The sequence below is a fragment of the Malassezia sympodialis genome, genomic scaffold, assembly GCF_000349305.1.
Source record: "Malassezia sympodialis ATCC 42132 genomic scaffold, msy_sf_9, whole genome shotgun sequence".
Taxonomy (NCBI): domain Eukaryota; kingdom Fungi; phylum Basidiomycota; class Malasseziomycetes; order Malasseziales; family Malasseziaceae; genus Malassezia; species Malassezia sympodialis.
In genome coordinates, this window is record NW_017387807.1 from 36,828 (window position 1) to 58,259 (window position 21,432).

Genomic DNA, 21,432 nt, shown 5'->3' on the forward strand with positions numbered 1-21,432 from the left:
GCTGAATGTGCCGCCGAATCTTCGAAAGGTTCGTCACGTGGTCAGCTGGACGCTGGAAAAATTGTGACGTGCACCGACCTCCATACTAGCATGACGTCCGTGCAGCCCAAGCCCGAATATCCCGGCAAACTGCTTCAAGCGGCGTCGATTGCCAAGCCTTTCCAAGAGAGCATCCAGAGCGAGATTAAAATCCGCAAGGACAAGAACCTTCCTGTTCCCAAGCTCGTTGGTATCCTTGCCAAGCCAAACCCTCCTTCTATGGCCTATGCAGAATGGACGGCCAATGCTTGCCAAGCTGTTGGTATTAATTTCGAAATTTGGAAGACCTGGGATGATTCTGTTGATGTGACTGAATCACAACGGGACGATTCTCAGAGTCTTCAGAACTTCGACTTGGAAGCCGATGTAGAGGATCTGATTTTGGCCGCTAACCGCGATAAGAGTGTGGACGGCATCATGGTGTATTACCCTATTTTTGGCGGTCGTCAAGATACGTACCTTCAGCAGATTGTTGATCCTCGTAAGGATGTCGAAGGTCTTCACTTCTTTTACTGCTGGAACATGTACCACAATGTTCGCTGGATCAAACCATCGCAGCTAGGTAGTGCCCCAGGCACATCAAACGAAGCCGACCTCCGGGGTCTCGACTCTAATGTACTAGACGAGGATAATGTCCCCCCTGGCTTTTGCAAGAGTATTCTTCCTTGCACACCCTTGGCAGTTGTTAAGAGTCTGGAAGCTGTCGGCGTTTATGACACCAAGTTGCCTTATGGTGACCGCTTGTACGGAAAGACTATCACCGTTGTCAACCGCTCAGAAGTTGTCGGTCGTCCTCTTGCTGCCCTGTTAGCCAATGATGGTGCCCGTGTCTTCTCTGTGGACATCGACTCAATTGTTGAGTTCAACAAACGCCGAGATGGCGACTCGGTCAGCACCGTTGTTTCTGGCTACAAGAAATCTAGGGAAGTTATTGAGGCGCATGAGCAGAATAGTTCGGCCCGACTTCGTTCCTCCCATGTCGTTCGTGCTAGCCCGTTCCAGGACTCGGAAAGCTGCATCCGGTCATCAGACGTTGTGATCGGTGGTGTTCCTGCTGCCAGTTTCAAGATTCCTACGGATTGGATCAAGCAAGACGCTATTTGCATTAACTTCAGCTCAGAGAAGAACTTTGAGCCAAACGTGCGTAGCCGTGCTTCCGCGTACCTTCCTGCCATTGGCAAAGTGACTGTGTCTATGCTTCAACGGAACCTTCTCCGTTTAGTGGAGTACAAAGAGATGGCGCAGCAGTCGTCCTAATTTATTCTTCTATATTGAGTTCATAGGAAAGTCCCAACAAAGCTGTGTCGTTTTCTTTCAAAAGTTCCACCCAGAACGATCCAAACCGTTCTGTCAATGCCTCCTTGTCACTAGCACTGCTTTGCACAGAACCCTCTCCAATACTAACCAAACCGGCCTTAATTTCTTGCAATAGCTTCTCGTAGTTAATTTTTGACACGTTTTCGTCTTGTGACACTTTCTCCAACCAGACACCTATCACTTTGAGAGGCACCGTCCTGGCCTTTTCATCAGAGGTGGAGCCAGACAATACACCGATGGGGCTGAGAAGCGAGCGGAAGCTCGAGGGTCCCAATTTTCTCAAACCAATAAGAGCACCCAGTTTAGCATCCAGAGAACCCGAGGCTTCTATTGCATCTTTAGCAGTACCATCATCAACATCTGCAAGAAGGGCCTGGAGAAGTGTTGCCACCACTCGGGACTTGAGAGTGGGATACGACTTTGCAAAGTGGTCAATCACAAACACGAGCAACGCAGAGGCGTAGATGCGCAGGCTGAGAGCCTCATTATTGACCTGCTCTTCACTAGGAGAGCCAAAGTACGAAGCAAGGAGAATGGAAAGCACAGAGGGCATGAGTTGATGGAGCTGGGGTTAGAAAACAAAGTACATACGTAAGGCTCGATAAAGATTGACGGGTTGATCAACAGTGCATGTAACGTGCTTAGCATTATGTGTAATAGATGCACTGTGTGAAGACGAGCAGGTGTTCCTTGTTCTGCAAACTGTTTTTGTGTGCTAGTGTGCAAAGCATGTGTGACATTCGAGCCGACCCACTGAATAAGATAGGGCACGAGTTGATGAATCCCTGCATCACCACGGAGACTAGCCAAGGCAGCGTCACGAACAAGGTTACCACTGGAAATCTGGGCATAGTCATCCAATGGAGCATCATCACTTGGGAGAGAAATGTTTTCTTCGGCCTTGGCTTCTGATGGGGGACTAAGAATCGAGGAAGTGAGACGCTCGTAATATAGCTGAAGCTCCCGAGAAAGCACATGCTTGACTAATGGCTTAACATCTGTACCAGACAGATTTGCTGCAGCATCATCGGTATCAGCAAAGGTGCCTTCTTCGACACTTGCTGACTTCCGTGCTAAGAAAACGGGGTTCTCGGGCACAGGAGGCTGGATACCCTCGATAGCAAGCCAATGGGCATGCCAACCAACACCTCGACCGACACCAACAGTGGGGCCATGCTCTAAAATCTTGTCAAAATCGATTTCTTCATCTTCCATAACAAAGAGTTGAGAACTTGACGGCGTAGGTACACTTCGAAACCAAGCACCCTGTTTCTTGCCGCCTGTGTATGGCGGAAAGAAGCCATAAAGTGGCTGTCATTAGAAAACGAGAACATACCTCAATGTTCTTTTGACGAAGTGCATTATCTACATCAGATGTTGTCATTTTAGAACGCTTCGAGTGTTTCATATACCTACTAGCACTCTGAACAATATCACGGATACGATACTCAACATCTGTAGCAAGAGCCATGGCAATGTTATCCCGCAAGTTCATGATTCCGAGCGATTCAGCCACATCTTTTATTGTATCTTTCGGATACACAGATGTTGGGATGTTAGGTCCGAAAGAATTGGCCGACGAGTTGACGTTTGAGAAACTAGAGCCAGTTGCCTGCCGCTTCCCGGGTGGGTTCGACATGGTGGAAGCGACGAAATATTGCCTCCACAAAGCCATGACGAGTGGGATTGCCCTGCACCCTAGTAGGACTCCAGGTACACATACATCATTTACGATAGGAACTGGTCTTCGACTGACTGACAGCATATGACTGTATTTACATGCAGATCTGGTGGTCTGACCAGACTTCTCATATTCTATGCGCCTTCGAAGAATCTGCTCGGATGCTCTCGGAACATCGCTCAATCAACCCAGCAAGCCTCATGCTCCAGTTAGGCCAAAAGCTAATGTAAATATAAGCATACGTACAGCAATTAGCACAACTGCAACCACTAGTGCAAGTATGATCATGAGGCACAAAGTCCGGCGTCCACTTCTTCGTTGATAGTCGTGTGCCTGTAGGAGTTCGCGATCAGCACCATGCACATTCGTAGCCAAATTTCCGATATTGTATTCGATATTATCGATCATACCGCCCTGTTCTTGGACCATATGGCTCAGATCACGAAAAATTTCGTTCAGTTCTTGGACACCCTGTTCGATTTCGCGAATTTCAGCTTCGCGTTCGGCTATTAGAGACTCTTGAAAGTCAAGCTCTTCTTGAGAAATCTTTTGCGACTGAACTTGAATTTGCATAGGCTGCATTGAGGAGTCAGACTGGTCTTGCATTTGGAACTCCATCCCATTCGCTTCGTTTCCTTGTTGTTTAGCATAGGCCAGCGCTACTTTCTCTTTGCGAATTCCAGACTTTTGGATCATTTGGAATGATTTAATTGCATCTTGAAAGTCCTTCTGAAGCTTAGACTGGAGCAAACGCGATGGCGACGATCGCTTCACGCCACCATAGCTGTGGAAAGAGTAGGCGTTCAGTGTTTTGATGTCTTCCGTGGAGTCTTTCACAATTCCTCGAGTTTGCTCACACAAGTCCGCAAACTGCTTCATCAGTTCATCGGTTTTACTTTGACCAAGCTCATGAGCATCTTGCAGCCGCCTATCCAACTTTTGCAGTGTCGAAACATTAGCATTGATTCTGAAAATATGAAGGCCGACACGATCAGTAAGTTGCATGAATTCTGGAGTTTCTGCTTGACTAGCAAACATTCGACTTCCCCCTTCGCGCACGGTAGGAGAATCCGCGACACCGCGCGCCTGCTCTAAATCGTTAAAGGACATGACGACAAAAAGCAACTTCAGTGGAGGTCCTACGGCTATACAAGTGGCCCATGCCCACTACGCCGCATGGAGAGTTACGCCTGTCGCCTCACACCGTCCCCTCGTATTTTGAAAAACTGAGGGATTTGGATTCATATAAAATCAAACAAGAAAAGCATTACAAGCAATGCTCGACCAATTCCAGCCATGACAGGCCTCAGCTGTTAGTATGCCATGACTTTCAGGGGGGCTATACAGACAAACCACACCAAAGAGGCTATACATTTGAACATTGGGCCTATGTAAACACGGTTGTCTATTTTTCTCATAAAAGAGTATCTCTTCCGCCGCCTGGCTGGATTCGCGCTGCGAAGAGACATGGTGTGGCAATTCTAGGTACAATTATTTTCGAGTGGGCAGAGTCTAAGGCAGACCTGAAGATTCTCTTAGATGGACCATTACCCCACTGGAAATCCAGCGTGCGTGCCAAACTTTCTAAGCACTACGCTACAGAGCTGGTCCATCTAGCCCTGACTCATGGTGTGGACGGATTTTTGGTCAATGTGGAAACATCTATGCAATTACACCCGACGAACAATGAATTCCTGGCGAGGTTGGACAGTCAACATAATACGGAACGTCTTCGGAAATGGATTGAGCTCCTTCGCGATGAAGGCAAAAAATTTTATCCGGATTGGCAAGTGGTTTGGTATGACTCGGTTGTGTTCCCTCATGGAGAACTTGCATGGCAAGATGCCCTCACTCCTTCCAATGCACCATTTGCTAAGGCTGCAACGTCCGTCTTTACGAATTATACATGGGCTCATCCTAAACGTTGCAACTTCGAAGAGCCTTTTCATCCATTGCTCTCCTTATCTGCAGCTATTGCTGACTCACTCAGGATGCTGCGGTCAAGAATCTTCGTGGGTATTGATGTATTTGGACGCAATTGCCTCGGTGGACATGAAACCTACAAAGCATTGGATATGATTTCCCCACATGTGCCCCGCAGTCGTTCAATCTCATCAGATTTAGCTGACCAAGGAGAGTCGCTCGGTCTCAGTGTTGCGTTGTTTGCACCTGGATGGACATGGGAGCATGACTCGTCATCAAGGACCTGGGAAGCATGGTGGGATGAGGACTCTAGCTTTTGGTTGAAATCTCCAAAAGCTGTGCGCCACTATTTTCCATCCCATGCATTTCCGTGGCAGGGGTCTAGTGTCAAGGGCTTCAGGACAAATTTCTCATTTGGGTCTGGGACCCAATGGTTTGTACAGGGTAAAAATGTATACGAAGACAAGGAGAATGGCTGGACAGATATGGGTGTCTGTGCACCAAAACCTGTCCTTGCATGGCCGGACACTGCCTATATACTCGATGCCCAAGGTTGTCTTTCTGGTCAGAAAGTTGATACTAGCTTGCGTTCTGATCTGGCATGGAGTGGATGCACCTGCCTCTCTATTGAAGCACCTCAATCTGTATACGTGCCCCTTTTTTCCATGGAACCTTTCCCATACAAAGCAACGTCCGTTGTTGTGCAAATTTGGGTCAAAGGTAACTGTACACCCTGCCTTCGAGTTAGCGATCAATCATTGGAGGGCCCTATCTCTCTGGAAAGTGATGGGGATTGGGCACATATTACATCAGAAATACCACTCACTGACTGGTCAGAGGCAGAGCCCCATTTGTTGGTCAAGGTCCATGGTGCTGTTCTTGTGGGTCAAGTCGATATTGTACTGGGAGAATATCCAGACACTGATGGCTCTGCAACTTGGGAAGAGGGTATATTAAGATGGTCTGATTTTGTTCCGTGGTGTGCATACTACGAGGTATTTTTGTTAGATGATGAGGCAACCTGGATTGGTACAGTGACGTCCGATCTGGATCGGACACAAACCAGGCTCCCTTTTGTGGATGAAAATCAAGTCGTGCAAATCCGACCAAGTGGCGCAGGGTCAAACGAAGCCGGTGCTTTCGTTATGCCGTCTTAATGCCTAGTTCGTTTTTTCTTTTGCTCTGATTCTTTCGCCTTCCGTTTCGTCGTGGGAATGTTGCGTACAAAGCAACAAACGAAAAATCCATTCGTGGCCTCAACATGAACGATACCTTCGTCGCATTCTTTTAGCCCGCCTGGAGTACAACGCACGAGACTCTCAGCCACATCTTGATTACCATTACAAGCTTCCAATCGACCACGCTCTGACCAGGATGGAAGAACCTCATCACGCGGTGCTAAGGCCCATCCACCCTCTTTCGCCTCCACAGACGACAAGGCGGCAAGTACCACCTGCTCATTTTCCTCTTCATAAATTGAGCAAGTAGAATATGTAAAGCGCTCCAGACTGGGAAAAGACATAGCATGTCGTATCATGCGTAGCTGTAAGGCTGCCAGGTTTGAAAGTCGCAAAGAGTTAGGATCAGGTTGTCCATCCCCTGGGACGACCTGTTCCAGATTGTCCTGCTCATCATCCTGGCTCATCAAGTAGTCTAAGCGATTTACAATCCCACTCCCTGAACAACTAGGGTCCAGAAGTATGCATCGAACGATCGTAGAAGGCTCTATCTTGAGAAAGTCTTCGTTCTTTGGCTGCACATTTCCACCATTAGTTTTTAAACAGCCTGCACGGCCAAGCATTTTAACTAGAGTGCGGAATCTGTTCGGCGCTAATTCGAGTGCAGTCAGTGATCCCGTCCCCTTCATCAATGCACTTAAATGGCTGGTCTTGTTCCCTGGTGCCGAAGTAGCATCGAGGGCATCCACTTGATCATAGGTCCATTTGGATGGGTCAAGAACAGCAGCTGGAAAGCAGCTAGCGAGGTCCTGTAATATAAGGCCACCGTTGCGGAAAACTGGCAGTGTCATTAGCTTTGATGTAGCTTTTGGGTGGAATGCTAGGACGTTGGCAACATGCTGAGATCGGGTAAATTGAAAACTAGGATGAGAGACCCGATACGTACTCTTTCTCCAAGTAGGATTGGTCAACAAGTTGGAATCCTGCGTCCTTCAGTTGTCCCAACACTGCTTGCTCGTCATTGTGAAGTGTATTAATGCGGCACCACCTTGGGATACGAGCAGCAACTTTCCTTCCAGCTTCACCACTGCGAAGCTCTTCTACACTTCGTTTTCCTCGACGAATCTGTAACTTTACCAACGAAGCGTGTAGTTGAGACTTGTATTTTTCAATGCTCACACGTGGCGGCCAAGCTTTGGCTGCCTGGATCCCTCGCGGAGCAAGTAAGAGGTCATGAGCAAGTAAGACCATTAAACATTGGGTAAGGGGTGGATCTGAAAGAGAACCTTCAATGCGATTAATCGATGACTTTGGGCCAAACCATTTGGATTCTTTCTTTGAAATATCTACTTCAGAGAGTACATGCTGAAGGGCGTCACGGTACGCTAATGTATGCACAACCAGTGCCATCAACCTCTTGGAATCATTTATATTTGCTCTTTCTGATGTTGCCCCCTTGATAGAGTCACGATGTGCAAGAATATCTTGCAGAGCTCGAGCTGCTCGCACATAAAAGTCCGCCATGGCCGCAGACGATCCGAAATAGCTAGATCGGGACCTCCACAGCTATCGGGTTCGAAGGTGTAGTCGCAAGAGCGTCGTCCCCATTGTTAGGCAACATCAATTAGCATGGTGGTTGACAGTAAACTGTACGACATCTTGGGAGTATCCCCAGATGCGAATGACGCAGAAATAAAGAAAGCCTATAAGAAGCAGTCGTTGGCCAATCACCCCGATAAAAATCCTGGCGACGATGGCGCATCGCAGCGGTTTCAGGAGGTGGCCAATGCATATGAAACTCTATCAGATCCGGATGCGCGTGCAGCATATGATCGCTATGGTAATGCTGATGATATTCCAGGTATGGGTCCAGGGATGGACATGGATGATATGTTCGGTATGTGCGTCGTGTGACACTGATATTTAGCGTCAATGTTTGGAAATGCCACATTCGGCTTTGGCAAAGGACGTCCTAAGCGTGCACAGGATAGCGTCTTGCCGTATGATGTGAAACTTGAGGAGCTATACAATGGCAAGGTTGCCCATTTCGCTCTAGAAAAGAATGTTGTGTGTTCACATTGCCAAGGTACGGGCGGAAAACCTGGTGCTGTGGCCAAAGACTGTGTTACTTGCGGAGGCAAAGGTCGAGTTTTGCAGCAACGTCATGCTGGTAATGGTATGATATCCCAGACCATGGCAACTTGCTCATTGTGTGATGGCAAAGGCAAGAAGTACCGCGAAAAAGATCAGTGCAAGAAATGTCACGGTAAATGCGTTGTGACGGCAAAGACTCGTCTTCGATTGGAGATTCCGCGCGGCGGGTATGATGGTCAGCGTATCGTCTTTGAAGGAGAGGGTGATCAACTGCCGGACACTAAGCCCGCATCGATCATTTTTGAGCTGAAGCAAAAGCCACACGAAACTTTCCAGGTTCGCAACTTGGATCTGTTAGCAACTGTGAATATTCCGCTCTCAGAAGCTCTTCTTGGATTTTCTCGGACTATTCTTACTCATCTAGATGGACGTCATATCCATGTTACAAAACAGCAGGGCGAGGTAATCCGCCCGAACCAAGTGGATATAATCCGTGGCGAGGGAATGATGGATCAGAGGTACCTTGACCGTCGTGGTGATTTATTTATTGCATGGAACATCGAATTTCCTCCGGATGACTGGATGCGATCTATGGATGCCGACGTATGTATTTAAGAATGACTGACATCTAGGCATTTTGCCGCCTCCTTCCGCCCAAGCGGCCCACTGTACCATCATCCGGCGATACTATTGTGGATGAGGTTGCTACTTTGCCCGGAAATATGGATGAATATGGCAACAATGTTGGCACGCAGCATCAGGAGAGGGACGAGTTTGACGCTGGTGAACCTGAAGTCCAATGCGCCCAACAGTAATGACGACCAATGTAGCCTCCACATACCCCTTTTGACCTAGTCATAGCCCAAATTGATTGTGGAACCTTTCTATCAGTATGGCGTCCGAGGATTTTACCAAAAAGAAACTTTGGGGAGGTCGTTTCACCGGAGAAACGGACCCAATAATGCACGCATTCAATGAATCTCTGTCCTATGACAAGCGCATGTGGGCACAAGACATCCGCGGCTCGCAGGCGTATGCCAAGGCATTGATCGGTTGCGGCATCCTAACCGAGCAGGAAGCTGATCAAATTATCGCAGGCTTAGATCAGGTCGGAAAGGAGTGGGAGAATGGCACATTTAAAGCCGCTCCAGAGGACGAGGACATCCACACGGCTAATGAGCGTCGCCTGAAGGAGCTTATTGGGGCTGTCGCTGGGAAGTTACATACGGGCCGCAGTCGCAACGATCAAGTCGCAACAGACATGCGTATGTGGATGCTGGACGAGGTTGATGTTCTTGTGAAGCTACTTAAAGAGCTTATTTGCGTTATGGGCAAGCGAGCAGAACAAGAGGTAGATGTACTGATGCCAGGCTATACGCACTTGCAACGGGCGCAGCCTATCCGCTGGTCTCAACTGTTGCTTTCGCATGCCACCTATTTCTTGTACGACCTAGAACGATTGCAGTCCATGCGGTCGCGCGTATCTATGCTTCCGCTGGGTGCTGGACCACTGGCAGGCAACCCGTTCGCTGGACTGGACCGCAAAAAGCTGGCAGAAAATCTGGGATTTGATTCCGTGGGTATTAACAGCATGCACAGCGTCAGCGACCGAGACTTTATTGTCGAAATGCTGATGTGGGCGTCTCTGTTTTCAGTGCACATTAGCAAGATTGCCGAAGACTTGATTATCTATTCGTCTTCAGAGTTTGGCTTTGTGCAACTCAGTGATGCTTACAGCACCGGCTCCTCGATTATGCCACAAAAGAAGAACCCCGACAGCCTTGAATTGCTACGGGGAAAGAGTGGCCGTCTATTTGGTAACATGAGTGGGTTTATGATGTCGCTTAAGGGTATTCCCTCAACATACAACAAGGACCTGCAGGAAGATAAGGAGCCGCTGTTTGACTCGATCGATACGACGAAAGCATGCGTGCAGATTCTTACTGGTGTGATCAGCACTATGACGGTACGTTGTTCAAAATATTAATCCATACAGATCAATTCGCACAAAATGCGGGGCGCACTAACAACGGACATGCTTGCTACGGACTTGGCCGACTATTTGGTGCGCAAGGGCATTCCGTTCCGCGAGACGCATCATATCTCTGGCTCTGCTGTGAAAATGGCAGAAGACCGTGGATGTGAGCTGTCTGACCTCACGTTGGATGACTTCCTGACACTCAACCCTGCATTCGAGGCTGACGTGCAGAAGGTCTGGGATCCCGAGGAGAGTGTGGAGCGCCGCAATGCGATCGGTGGAACGAGCCGTCGGGCCGTGCACGAACAAGTGGAGCATCTACTTGCTCGGTGCCAATAGCGACACGTGTCATATGCAGGCTTCAATAGACAGGGATTGGGCCCACCAGCCCCTTGCGCCATATTGCCGCGCTCCACGTGGAACCTTGGTTCTCGAACTGTGCCTCCTCCCTAGCTAATACCATGAAGCCCTTCGCTGGTGCCGTGACTACAAGCACTCTTGCTTTGCTGGCTCTGCAGTCGGCATCTGCTGACGTTGAAGCGGACCGCCCCAAGTTCGTGCCCAGCTCTGTGGAAGGCTTGTTCGTGGAACAGTTCACCCCCGGTTGGGAGACGCGTTGGGCGCTCTCGAAGACCAGCAAGATCCAGAGCGGTAGCGAAGAGGAGTTTAAGTACGATGGTATTTGGGCTGTTGAGGAGCCGAGTGTCTTCCCTGGTCTGGCTGGTGATGATAGCCTGATCATGAAGAGCAAGGCCAAGCAGCATGCCATTAGCTCGCTGTTTGACAAGCCCATCACTTTTGATGGTTCGAAGCCGTTCGTCGTGCAATATGAGGTGAAAATGCAGAATGGTCTCTCGTGCGGTGGCGCGTATGTGAAGCTCCTGAACGCCGACGCTGGCAAACTGGACCCGGAGAAGTTCGGAGACACGACTCCCTATTCGATCATGTTCGGTCCTGACCGATGTGGTGCGGATAGCAAGATCCACTTCATCTTCCACCACAAGAACCCTAAGACGGGCAAGTACGAGGAGAAGCAGCTGAAGGTGCCACCGCAGGCCAAGATCGCCAAGGTGACGACGCTGTACACTCTGATTGTTAACCCTGACCAGACCTATGAGATTCTAGTGAACAACGACTCTGTCGCGAAGGGTAGCCTGCTGGAAGACTTCCTGCCGCCCGTGAACCCACCGAAGGAGATCGACGACCCGAAGGACAAGAAGCCCTCGAACTGGGTGGATGAGGCTGAGATTCCTGATCCCAAGGCCAAGAAGCCGAAGGACTGGGACGAGGACGCGCCGGTCATGATTGCAGACCCTACCTCGAAGATGCCTAGCGACTGGCTCAAGGACGAGCCGCTCATGGTGCCGGACCCTGAGGCTGTGAAGCCTGAGGAGTGGGACGATGAGGAAGATGGCGAATTTGTGCCCCCGCTCGTGCCGAACCCGAAGTGCCGCGACGTGTCGGGCTGCGGTGAGTGGGTACCCAACCAGATTCCCAACCCTGCCTACAAGGGCAAGTGGAGTCCCCCTATGATCAAGAACCCTGCCTACAAGGGTGAGTGGGCGCCGCGCAAGATCCCCAACAAGGACTGGTTCGAGGACAAGCAGCCGAACAAGTTTGCCTCTGTGGGTGGTGTGGGCTTTGAGCTCTGGACCATGGACGATGGTATTGCGTTTGACAACATCTACATTGGCAACGACCCTGAGCAAGCGCTCAAGTTTGCCAGGGAAACATTTGAGGTGAAGCTGCCTGTGGAACAGAAGAGGGAACAGAGCGATATTGAAAACGACCCTGAGTTTGTGCAGGGCCGCAGCCTTGATCAGCCTGTGTGGGATCGTGTTGTGTCGCACATTCGCCACCGCACAAATGTCCTGGTGGACCGTCTTTCCAAAGAAAATGACAAGGTGCATGTTCTCCTGCAGTCGAAGGACATCCTGTTCTTCTACGGTGCTGTGGTCGCTGTGCTGCTAGGTCTGGTGGGTCTGGCGAGTTCGCTGCTCAGCGGTGGCTCGTCGACGGCGGTTCCTGTCACCAAGAAGGTGGATGCCCCTGCTCCCCCCGCCAAGACTGAAAAGAAGGAAGAAGCCGCCTCGACTGCTGTCCCCACCAAGACAACTGTCACGAAGCGTATGCCGACGACCGAGTCGAAGCAGTAGAGATCAGGTAGTTCAAGTCACGTGAGGCCAGGCTCAGGCACACGTCCGTGAGGGCTAAGGTTGACTTGTTCCCCGCGGTGGTGACGTTGATCTAGCCACAGCTACTGTAGCTCCACAGTCGCTGCTCGTTCCTCATGCGATTTTCGCTGTGGGCAGCTATAGGAGCTCTATGGCTTGCGCCTGTTACCCTAGCAGGGACTCCAGCTAAGCGCACGTACGACTCTCATCATTATTATGTTGCAGAAGTACATGCGTCCGAGTCCTGCGACAAGGGCGTATCGCCTGAGCTTGTGGCCCGGGCACTTGGTGCGGATATGGTGGAGCGTGTAGGTGAGCTGCGGGATCATTGGCTTCTAAAGGCCCCCAAGGGCAGCGAACATGCTCGCCGCTCTGTCGTGGCCGAGGTGGACGAACAGCGGGACCCTGTGCTTCAACGCTATGCGTCGTGGAAACACGCAGATCTGGAGCGACGCGCATGTTTTGATGAGTACTGTGTGCCCTTGAAATGCTTGGTCTCTTCCGTCCGCTCCTTGGAGCGCCAAAAAGTTCGCTGGCGTCACAAGCGCTCGGTCATTTACGACCCCAACGTCATGCGCGATATATACCCGACCCTCTTGCCTCCCATCCCCACAACGGAGGAATGGATGAAGGAGCGTGCACCAGTGCCAGCGCGCAACAGGACGGCAGAATTTGCCGAGACCTTTCAGGTTCGAGACCCTCTGTTCTACAAGCAGTGGCATCTTGTAAATAATGAGCTGCCTGGCCATGACCTGCATCTCGAAGGTGCATGGAAAGCAGCAACAGGCAAGGGTGTCACAGTATCTCTAATTGATGATGGTATTGATCATACGCATCCGGACCTCGCGGCCAACTTTGATGCAAAAGGATCCTATGACTTCAACGACCATACGGATTTGCCAGAGCCACGTTTGCCTGACGACATGCATGGCACTCGCTGTGCGGGTGAAATTGCCTCCCTCAAAAACGATGTATGTGGCGTGGGTGTCGCGCCGGAAGCCCACGTAGCAGGTGTGCGCATCCTGTCCGGTCCTATCAGTGACGCCGACGAAGCAGCTGCACTGAATTACGGATACCAGACCAGCGGCATCTACAGCTGCTCATGGGGCCCTTCCGACAATGGACAAAGCATGGATGCCCCCAAGGGCCTTGTCGCCAAGGCGCTGTTAAATGGCATTTACCATGGGCGTCAAGGGCGTGGCAGTCTTTTTGTTTTTGCCGGCGGCAATGGTGGTGCATCGGATGACCAGTGTAATTTCGATGGGTATACCAATTCCATCTATACCATTACGATCGCGGCCGTCGACAGCCAGGGCCACCGCCCATACTACTCGGAAATGTGCAGCGCCATCATAGCCAGCAGCTGGAGTTCTGGCAAGGGCGAGATGATTCACACGACGAATGTGCGAGGTGTCTACAACCGCACCTGCACCTCGTCGCACGGTGGCACAAGCGCAGCGGCCCCGCTGGTGGCGGGCATGCTTGCCCTCGCCCTGGAAGTGCGCCCTGATCTGACGTGGCGCGATGCGCAGCATCTACTGATCAAGTCTAGCAGCGTGACTAGCCCAGAAGACCCAGATTGGCAACGCACGGCGGCAGGATACATGTACAGTCACAAGTTTGGCTTTGGTGTGGTGGATGCTACGCGGCTTGTGAACGAGGCAAAGAAGCACACACTCGTGCCTCCCCAGGCCTGGTATGAGATGCCGCGCCAGAATGTGGACCAACCGATCGATCCAAGCCAATCGGTCAACTCGACATTTACAATTACGCGCGAGATGATTGACCAGGCCAACTTGGCATCATTAGAACACGTAACGGCCACTTTTTGGATTCGCCACCGTCGTCGTGGTGACGTCAAGGTCGTACTGTACGGTCCACATGGCACCAAGAGTGTGCTGGCAAGTCCGCGACGGTATGACGGTGATACGGGCGGTTTCCCAGGCTGGACCTTCATGACGCTAAAACACTGGGACGAGGATCCCGTGGGCACATGGACAGCGGAAGTGTCAGATCACACGCAGATGGTGGATGAGGAGAATCCCACCGAGGCAGGTCATTTTGAAGGCTGGTCGCTTTCTCTCTGGGGTGCCGCGAAGAATGCCAGTCTTGCCCACCCATGGAACTTCCCGGCAGACTCGGAGGAATACAAACTAAGTTTACCGGCAGCGCCGAGCACCACCGTCCTAGGGTCGCCGCCTGCGCAGCAGCCTACAATGAGTGCTTCTGCAGAATCTTCGCGCATTCTTGTCAAGCCGACACATGCACTGCCCACAGACCACTTCCAAGACCCCGGTGAGACGAAGCATGTATTTGGCCAGACATACGCGCCCCAGAAGCCTGAAGTTGACACCGCGTACTTGCCGTGGTCGAGCCAGTTGTCCAGTTTCGCCTATATTTTGGCAGGCATTTTGGTCGTGGCCCTGATGGTTCTCGCCATCTACATGCTGTATCGGCGGCACCAGTCCCGCATGAGCGGGCGTTACGAGCACGTGCCTGCTGACGACGAGGCGATTCAGCTCAACTGGCAGCCTGGCCAGCGCGGAGGCTCGTCGCAGCTGCAAACACGAGATCTATACAATGCTTTTGCGCTTGACGATGACGAAGTGGACGAAGAAGACTCTGAGCCCACGTCCTTGGTGAACCACGGAGAGACCCAGAAGGAGGAGTCCCCATTTGCAGAGACATAGTCGATGACCTCCCAAGATGCATATCGAACATTGGACTAGAATTCTGCCTACTATGAGAACTCAAGTGCCAAATGCTTGATAAAAACGCGCGGAGCATATGCAATAGGCCAGGGATCTTTCATAATTCAAGCTAGAGATGATGCCTGCTCATTATATTTGTGGTGACTAGCATGTGGATGTATGAACTGATATGTGCCTGATCACTCTGGATCCAAGACTTCATTGAGAGTAGCTGACTCCGTAAATTTGACTTGTGCTTTTTCCATTCAGGCCTATGTGCCATGTCGTTTTGCTTCCGTATAATTCGCGTGTTAGTCTACGAAACGTGTCGGGTAGCGAAGTACGGATTACCCGAAGACGAGGGGAAAGGGCTTAATCAACCGAGCTAAGTCCTCGCAGGAGCCGGTCCACAATACAATGGAGGTACTTGTGCTCGAAAATGATGAACTGGGCGAAAATTGCACCAAGGCTATTCCGTTACCGGACGAGAAGACGACGAATCAGACGTCTCTGGATATCATGACCTCTATGAATATTTAGTATATTTAGTTATGACAAGCACGATATGATTCCAAAGAGTAGACTGCGTCAGTTTCTGGTACATACTTGCAGATAAAGCCCAATATAATGGCCAAGAGGGTATATGGCTGAAAAATCACATATCGATCTAGTCGTGCAGGTCGCAGCAGGAAGCGCCTTGGCAAGGAAGAGTCCTCCTCTGCGTCATCGTCGGCATCGGCGTCTTCACCTTCCCCAGCGGGCAGAGGGCCAGTGTTCGTGGTCTGCTGAGCCTCTTCACCCATACGCAAAAGATTGGTGAAATTCGTCAATGTACGCTGCAGATCTCGGCGTTCCTGCTCGGGAGTTTGTGTCTCATTTTCCCTCTGTTCCTCGTGCTCCTCTAATTGCTGTACGAGTTGGGTGAGTGCCGCTTGAAGGCGCTCGGTGTTCTGTGTAGTTCGACTGAGTGATGACCGTGCTCGTCGAGGTCGGGGCCAGTGGACAAAGCGAGACTCGTATATGAAAAAAAAGGGGATCTGCGTCAACCATCACAACACGTACTAGAGGGAAGAAGAAGCCGATCATCAAACCCTGTAGTATACACAGGGACATGGACGGTGTATCAGAACGGATAGGCGCTGTGCCCATATTGTCGATCCACTGCTCTTCCAAACGATAGGCATAGTCTTGCTCATCTTCTTGTCGAATCAGGTCTCCTGTATAAGCCCTAGAAAGTCCCGATTGCAGGTGGAACTGCTCGCGCATGGTTTGAACATCCAGGGCAGACATGCCGGCTGTGTAACGCAGCCGATCAAAACCGCGCGCTTCGTGCGTGGGATTAGGTGTGGGTATCTCATGCGTAGGTGGTGCTTCCTCATTGGAGGGACCGATCGAGCACTGTAGGAAGGCCGTCGGGAGGCATAGGACGTCGCGTGTCTGCACACCATCGCTAACCATATCGAAGTCAATAAGCCGCTGTTTGCCGCGCTGCTTGTCAGAGATGTCGCCGTCATTGGGAGCACGTTTCATAGTAAAGTTATCTTGATCTAGCGGCTCGCACTCAAGCAGCATGGCAGCAGTGTGACCCTGTTCGTCTTCATGCGCGGATGCATCGAGCCAAGAGGCAAGTCGGATACCGTTAGGCAAGACGCGGCCAAGGTATATCAGTCGCAAGCGCCTTCCAGTGATATCTGGATAGGAATCCACAATCTGGTCAGGTCAGAGTCCTTATACCCACCCGCTGCTTTACCTGACCGACTGTCAGCTCGATCAGTCGCGGCCAGTGGCGCTCACTATCATCGTCAACACGTTCATACACCAGGTCGATATGCGCATCCTCCATCGCGGGATCTGTAAATCGCACGACCAGTGGACGCAGATATAAGGCGGTGGGCCGCCCAGACATTGGCATGCAGAAGACAGAACGCGAGCGTTGCAGTATCACACACGCACGGAGCAAGATAGACACCAGCGTATTTGCCTAGTAGGCGCCTCCACATGTCATCCAGGCAGAAACTGCGATCCTGCCGTCAAGTGGTGTTGCCAGTGGTCCGCACGGCACGATGATTAGTGTGAAAGCTCGATAGGGCATTTCTCTACAGTTTTGAAATCAGCTAGAGGGTGCTTTGTACCTCTCCGAATGCTGAACTCGCCTACCTGTGGCACATCTCCGTGGATGGCAGTGAAGTACTTGTTCTCTGTGTCAAACCTCATAGTAATGTTCTCCACCCGAATAGAGCCACCCTAAGTGTCTGCGAAATCGTTGTGCGAGCCATTTAGCCCATACATGACCTAGCTATATAGTACGTCAAGATCCTAGGGAGGCACATAATGGGTTGGCCTATGTTTTGCACCTATATCTCTATCCTAATAGCAGCCTGAAGCAAGATCCAGATAGATTCGGTAAAATGTATTCTGTCGTAATAGTCTTACTGATGGTGATCATCTTGATAGGCTGGGTTTCTTGGCTTAAGTTCTTGAGGCAGAGCACGCACGGGGCACAATGGTACGAATTTACCTACTAGGCCGAATATCTCCACTACGTAACACACCCCGAGCGGGAGCGGCGATCGTCGAGCATCGCTCAGAACGATACCACATCCTTGCGACATGCTGCCTTCTCTGTCGCTGCTTTCGACCGCAAGTGGTGCATTGGTTGCCGGAGTTCTCGTATATGCTGTGCATGAGTCTATGAAAGACCAGACTCGCTACATGGTGACCACTATGCACCAAAAGGCCGATGCACTTGGCGCCGCTGATACCGAATTCGACCCGACGAACGGCCAGCGTCGGCCACCAGCCTCGGCATATCATCCACGTCTACCGACTTTTTGGGAAGAGATGCAGGCGCGATGGAATGTACGTGATACAATTCTGACGAAAGCACTACCTGACAAAGGCTGTCCATTCAGTGCGTCAAACTGACCCAATGGACTCGCTAGAGACGGCCAAGGGCCCTCTTCCCTCATTCACATCGGGAGAACCGATTCGCGAGGCTTTGCAGTCGCTTGCGCCGCATGCACCTGATGCCCGACCAAAGTTCGGCATCCTTCACCGCGTTTATGGTGACGCGAACACGCACTACATGGGCCAGGGAGCGTCGCTGCGGTGATGGACGTAATGAGAAGCCTCATGGCTAGTAGCATTCGATCTAGGTCCGAAGGCGTCGGACGAGGCTCGTTGTGAGCGTAGTGGTTCCATAGAAAATATTTTATACGCGCCAACCGAGCACGCGTCGCGGCGTGCTTCTGCACACGGACCGACGACAAGTGGCATTGCCTGGAGCGATGTCGTCGGAAGAAATGGCCGGTCCCAATGAGGGGGAGCGCCGCGCGCAGCGTCGCATGGAGCAGAACCAAAATCTCGATGCGACCCGCTCTAACATGAACCGGCAAAAGACGGTGGACAGTCTGAAGCGCTTTAGCTATCTGCTGGGCCAGACGGAGCTGTTCCAGCACTTTATTGATATCAAGAAGGACCGTGATCCGGACTTTGCTCGTCTTCTGGAAGAATCAGCGCATCAGCGCACGAAAAAGAAGAAGGGTGGTAGCAGCGGTGACCAGCGGCACCACCGCAAGTCGGAGCGTGAGGAGGACGAAGAGCTACTGCATGACGAGGACGCCGAGGATGGGGACGAAACATTCATGTTCCGCGAGAGTCCTGGTTATGTGAAAGGCGGAACAATGAAGGAGTACCAGATCCAGGGTCTGAACTGGCTCATTTCGCTGTACCAGAACGGTATTAACGGGATTCTGGCGGACGAAATGGGTCTCGGAAAGACGTTACAGACCATCAGTTTCTTGGGCTTCCTCAAGTTTTACCGCAACACTCCTGGTTTGTACCTGATCGTGGTACCCAAGTCGACGCTGGACAACTGGGTGCGTGAGCTGGAAAAGTGGGTGCCTGGCTTCCGGATAATTACCCTGCAAGGCAGCAAGGAAGAGCGCCAGAGCGTAATCCAGGAGAAGCTGCTGCCGCAGGACTTTGATATCTTGGTGACCACCTATGAGATGTGTTTGCGTGAGAAGCCGTCGCTGCAGAAAATGTCGTGGGAGTACATTGTCATTGACGAGGCGCACCGCATCAAGAACGTGGACTCGGCGCTTTCGCAAATTGTGCGCTCATTTACGTCGCGTAGCCGCTTGTTGATCACAGGAACGCCGCTGCAGAACAACCTCATGGAGCTTTGGAGCCTGTTGAACTTCTTGCTTCCAGATGTGTTTTCGTCAGCAGACGACTTTGAGGCCTGGTTCCAGGGCAAGGACGAAGAGAGCAACGATGACGAGGCGAAGGAAAGTATCGTGCAGCAGTTGCACAAGGTGCTGCGCCCCTTCTTGCTGCGCCGTGTAAAGGCAGATGTCGAACACAGCCTGCTGCCCAAGAAGGAGATCAATGTATTTGTCGGGCTGACCGACATGCAGCGTAAGTGGTACAAGTCGCTGCTAGAGAAGGATATCGATGCGGTCAATGGCGCCCTGTCGCGGAAAGAGGGCAAGACGCGCTTGCTGAACATTGTGATGCAGCTGCGCAAGTGCTGCAACCACCCGTATCTGTTTGACGGTGCCGAGCCAGGTCCTCCGTTCACCACGGACGAGCACCTTGTGGATAACAGCGGCAAGATGGTGATCCTGGACAAGCTGCTGAAGAAGATGAAGGAGCGTGGTTCGCGTGTGCTCATCTTCAGCCAGATGAGCCGTATGCTGGACATTTTGGAGGATTACTGCCTTTTCCGCTCGTACAAGTACTGCCGCATTGACGGTAGCTCGCTTCATGAGGATCGTATTGCCGCCATTGACGAGTACAATAAGCCTGACAGCGACAAGTTCATCTTCCTGCTGACAACGCGCGCTGGCGGTCTGGGTATCAACTTGACGTCGGCCGATATTGTGGTGCTGTTCGACAGTGACTGGAACCCCCAGGCCGATTTACAGGCGATGGATCGTGCGCATCGTATCGGGCAGAAGAAACAGGTGTATGTGTACCGCTTTGTCACGGACCAGTCAATCGAAGAGCGCATTCTCGAGCGTGCCGCGCAAAAGTTGCGCCTGGACCAGCTTGTGATCCAGCAGGGCCGCACCTCGGCGCAGCCAAAGGGAGCGCAGAACAAGGACGATCTGGTCGACATGATCCAGCACGGCGCCGAGCGAATCATCAACTCAAAAGAGTCGATGGAGGTCAAGGATGACATTGACGCCATTATTGCGCAGGGTGAGGCCCGCACGGCGGAGCTGCAGGCCAAGTACCAACAGTTTACGAGTCTGGACGAGCTGACGAACCTGCGCAACGACTCGACTTATGGCTGGGACGGTGAGCAGAATAAGGGCCGTAAGCCCAGTGCGGGAATCTGGATCGAGCCTGCGAAGCGCGAGCGCAAGCAGAACTACTCGATTGACAGCTACTACCGCGATGCGATGCGTACGACAAGCAAGCCGGCGCAGCCCAAGGCGCCTCGTGCGCCAAAGCAAGTTTCGACGCCCGAGTGGCAGTTCTACCCTCCGCGGCTGATCGAGCTGCAGAATCGCGAGACGGCCGCGTACCAGCGGAGCTTGAACTACCAGGTGCCCAAGGCCGAGTCGAATGATCCGGAGGCTGAGGCGCAGCGTGCGAAGGAGCAAAAGTTCATTGACGAGGCTGAGCCGCTGACGGAGGAGGAGCAGGCCGAAAAGGAGGCCCTGGCGCAAGAGGGATGGAGCGAGTGGAGCCGCCGCGACTTTCAGCAGTTCATTAAGGGCTGTGAGAAGCATGGGCGCACGGCGTATGCGGCCATTGCGGAGGAGATTGGACTGGGCGAGAAGAGTGAGGCTGACGTGCGCGCGTACTCGCAGGTCTTCTGGGCACATGTGCATGAGCTGAGCGATGGCGACCGCATCGTGCAGCGTGTCGAGGAGGGCGAATCGAGGCGCAAGAAGCTCCAACACCACGAGCGCTTGCTGCGTCGGAAGGTGGACGCATATGGCGCGCCACTGCAGGAGCTCAAGCTCGTGTACAACCAGGCGAAGGGCAAGGCCTACTCAGAGGACGAGGACCGCTTCCTTCTGGTCCGGCTTGCCGACTATGGCCTGAGCGGCGAGGATGTCTACGAGCGAATCCGTGCGGATGTGCTGGGCTACCCCGAGTTCCGCTTCAACTGGTTCATCAAGAGCCGCACGCCACAGGAGCTGGCGCGCCGCTGTCACACGCTGCTCACGATTGTAGTCAAGGAGGAAGAGGAGCTGGAGGCAGCGGCGAGTGCCGAGAAGAAGACGCGCAAGCGCCGCGCTTCCGAGGCACGTGCGCCATCGTCGCGGCCGGCGAGCCGCTCACGACGTTCGTAGCCGCAGCGACCTCCACATGAATGTAGCCCGAGCCATTTTCACAA

At 52.0% G+C, this 21,432-nt stretch overlaps 8 protein-coding genes and 1 pseudogene across 9 annotated transcripts; 6 read left to right on the forward strand and 3 right to left on the reverse strand.

Moving 5' to 3' along the window:
- Nucleotides 1-90: 90 nt before the first annotated feature.
- MSY001_1816 (uncharacterized protein) lies at nucleotides 91-1,296 on the forward strand (the record flags this gene model as incomplete). Its single annotated transcript, XM_018883637.1, has 1 exon — nucleotides 91-1,296. The coding sequence occupies one exon, from the start codon at nucleotides 91-93 to the stop codon at nucleotides 1,294-1,296; it is 1,206 nt and encodes a 401-aa protein (XP_018740377.1).
- Nucleotide 1,297: 1 nt separating this feature from the next.
- On the reverse strand, nucleotides 1,298-4,147 carry MSY001_1817 (uncharacterized protein; the record flags this gene model as incomplete). Its single annotated transcript, XM_018883638.1, has 4 exons — nucleotides 1,298-1,921; nucleotides 2,107-2,636; nucleotides 2,773-3,054; nucleotides 3,349-4,147. 4 exons carry the CDS (start codon nucleotides 4,145-4,147, stop codon nucleotides 1,298-1,300), a joined length of 2,235 nt encoding a protein of 744 aa, XP_018740378.1.
- Nucleotides 4,148-6,182: 2,035 nt separating this feature from the next.
- MSY001_1818 lies at nucleotides 6,183-7,662 on the reverse strand (annotated as a pseudogene). Its single transcript has 2 exons — nucleotides 7,085-7,662; nucleotides 6,183-7,059 (listed from the first exon to the last, which is right to left on the reverse strand). Coding segments are annotated over exons 1-2 (1,455 nt in total).
- Nucleotides 7,663-7,767: 105 nt separating this feature from the next.
- MSY001_1819 (uncharacterized protein) lies at nucleotides 7,768-9,047 on the forward strand (the record flags this gene model as incomplete). Its single annotated transcript, XM_018883639.1, has 3 exons — nucleotides 7,768-8,035; nucleotides 8,066-8,835; nucleotides 8,865-9,047. 3 exons carry the CDS (start codon nucleotides 7,768-7,770, stop codon nucleotides 9,045-9,047), a joined length of 1,221 nt encoding a protein of 406 aa, XP_018740379.1.
- A 77-nt stretch (nucleotides 9,048-9,124) lies between these two features.
- MSY001_1820 (uncharacterized protein) lies at nucleotides 9,125-10,549 on the forward strand (the record flags this gene model as incomplete). The annotated part of the gene is made up of 2 exons (XM_018883640.1): nucleotides 9,125-10,198; nucleotides 10,229-10,549. The coding sequence occupies 2 exons, from the start codon at nucleotides 9,125-9,127 to the stop codon at nucleotides 10,547-10,549; spliced, it is 1,395 nt and encodes a 464-aa protein (XP_018740380.1).
- A 122-nt stretch (nucleotides 10,550-10,671) lies between these two features.
- On the forward strand, nucleotides 10,672-12,366 carry MSY001_1821 (uncharacterized protein; the record flags this gene model as incomplete). The annotated part of the gene is made up of 1 exon (XM_018883641.1): nucleotides 10,672-12,366. The coding sequence occupies one exon, from the start codon at nucleotides 10,672-10,674 to the stop codon at nucleotides 12,364-12,366; it is 1,695 nt and encodes a 564-aa protein (XP_018740381.1).
- A 134-nt stretch (nucleotides 12,367-12,500) lies between these two features.
- Nucleotides 12,501-15,074, forward strand: MSY001_1822 (uncharacterized protein; the record flags this gene model as incomplete). Its single annotated transcript, XM_018883643.1, has 1 exon — nucleotides 12,501-15,074. The coding sequence occupies one exon, from the start codon at nucleotides 12,501-12,503 to the stop codon at nucleotides 15,072-15,074; it is 2,574 nt and encodes an 857-aa protein (XP_018740382.1).
- Nucleotides 15,075-15,390: 316 nt separating this feature from the next.
- Nucleotides 15,391-16,917, reverse strand: MSY001_1823 (uncharacterized protein; the record flags this gene model as incomplete). Its single annotated transcript, XM_018883644.1, has 4 exons — nucleotides 15,391-15,445; nucleotides 15,681-16,024; nucleotides 16,137-16,765; nucleotides 16,869-16,917. 4 exons carry the CDS (start codon nucleotides 16,915-16,917, stop codon nucleotides 15,391-15,393), a joined length of 1,077 nt encoding a protein of 358 aa, XP_018740383.1.
- Nucleotides 16,918-18,361: 1,444 nt separating this feature from the next.
- MSY001_1824 (uncharacterized protein) lies at nucleotides 18,362-21,388 on the forward strand (the record flags this gene model as incomplete). The annotated part of the gene is made up of 1 exon (XM_018883645.1): nucleotides 18,362-21,388. The coding sequence occupies one exon, from the start codon at nucleotides 18,362-18,364 to the stop codon at nucleotides 21,386-21,388; it is 3,027 nt and encodes a 1,008-aa protein (XP_018740384.1).
- Nucleotides 21,389-21,432: the final 44 nt, after the last annotated feature.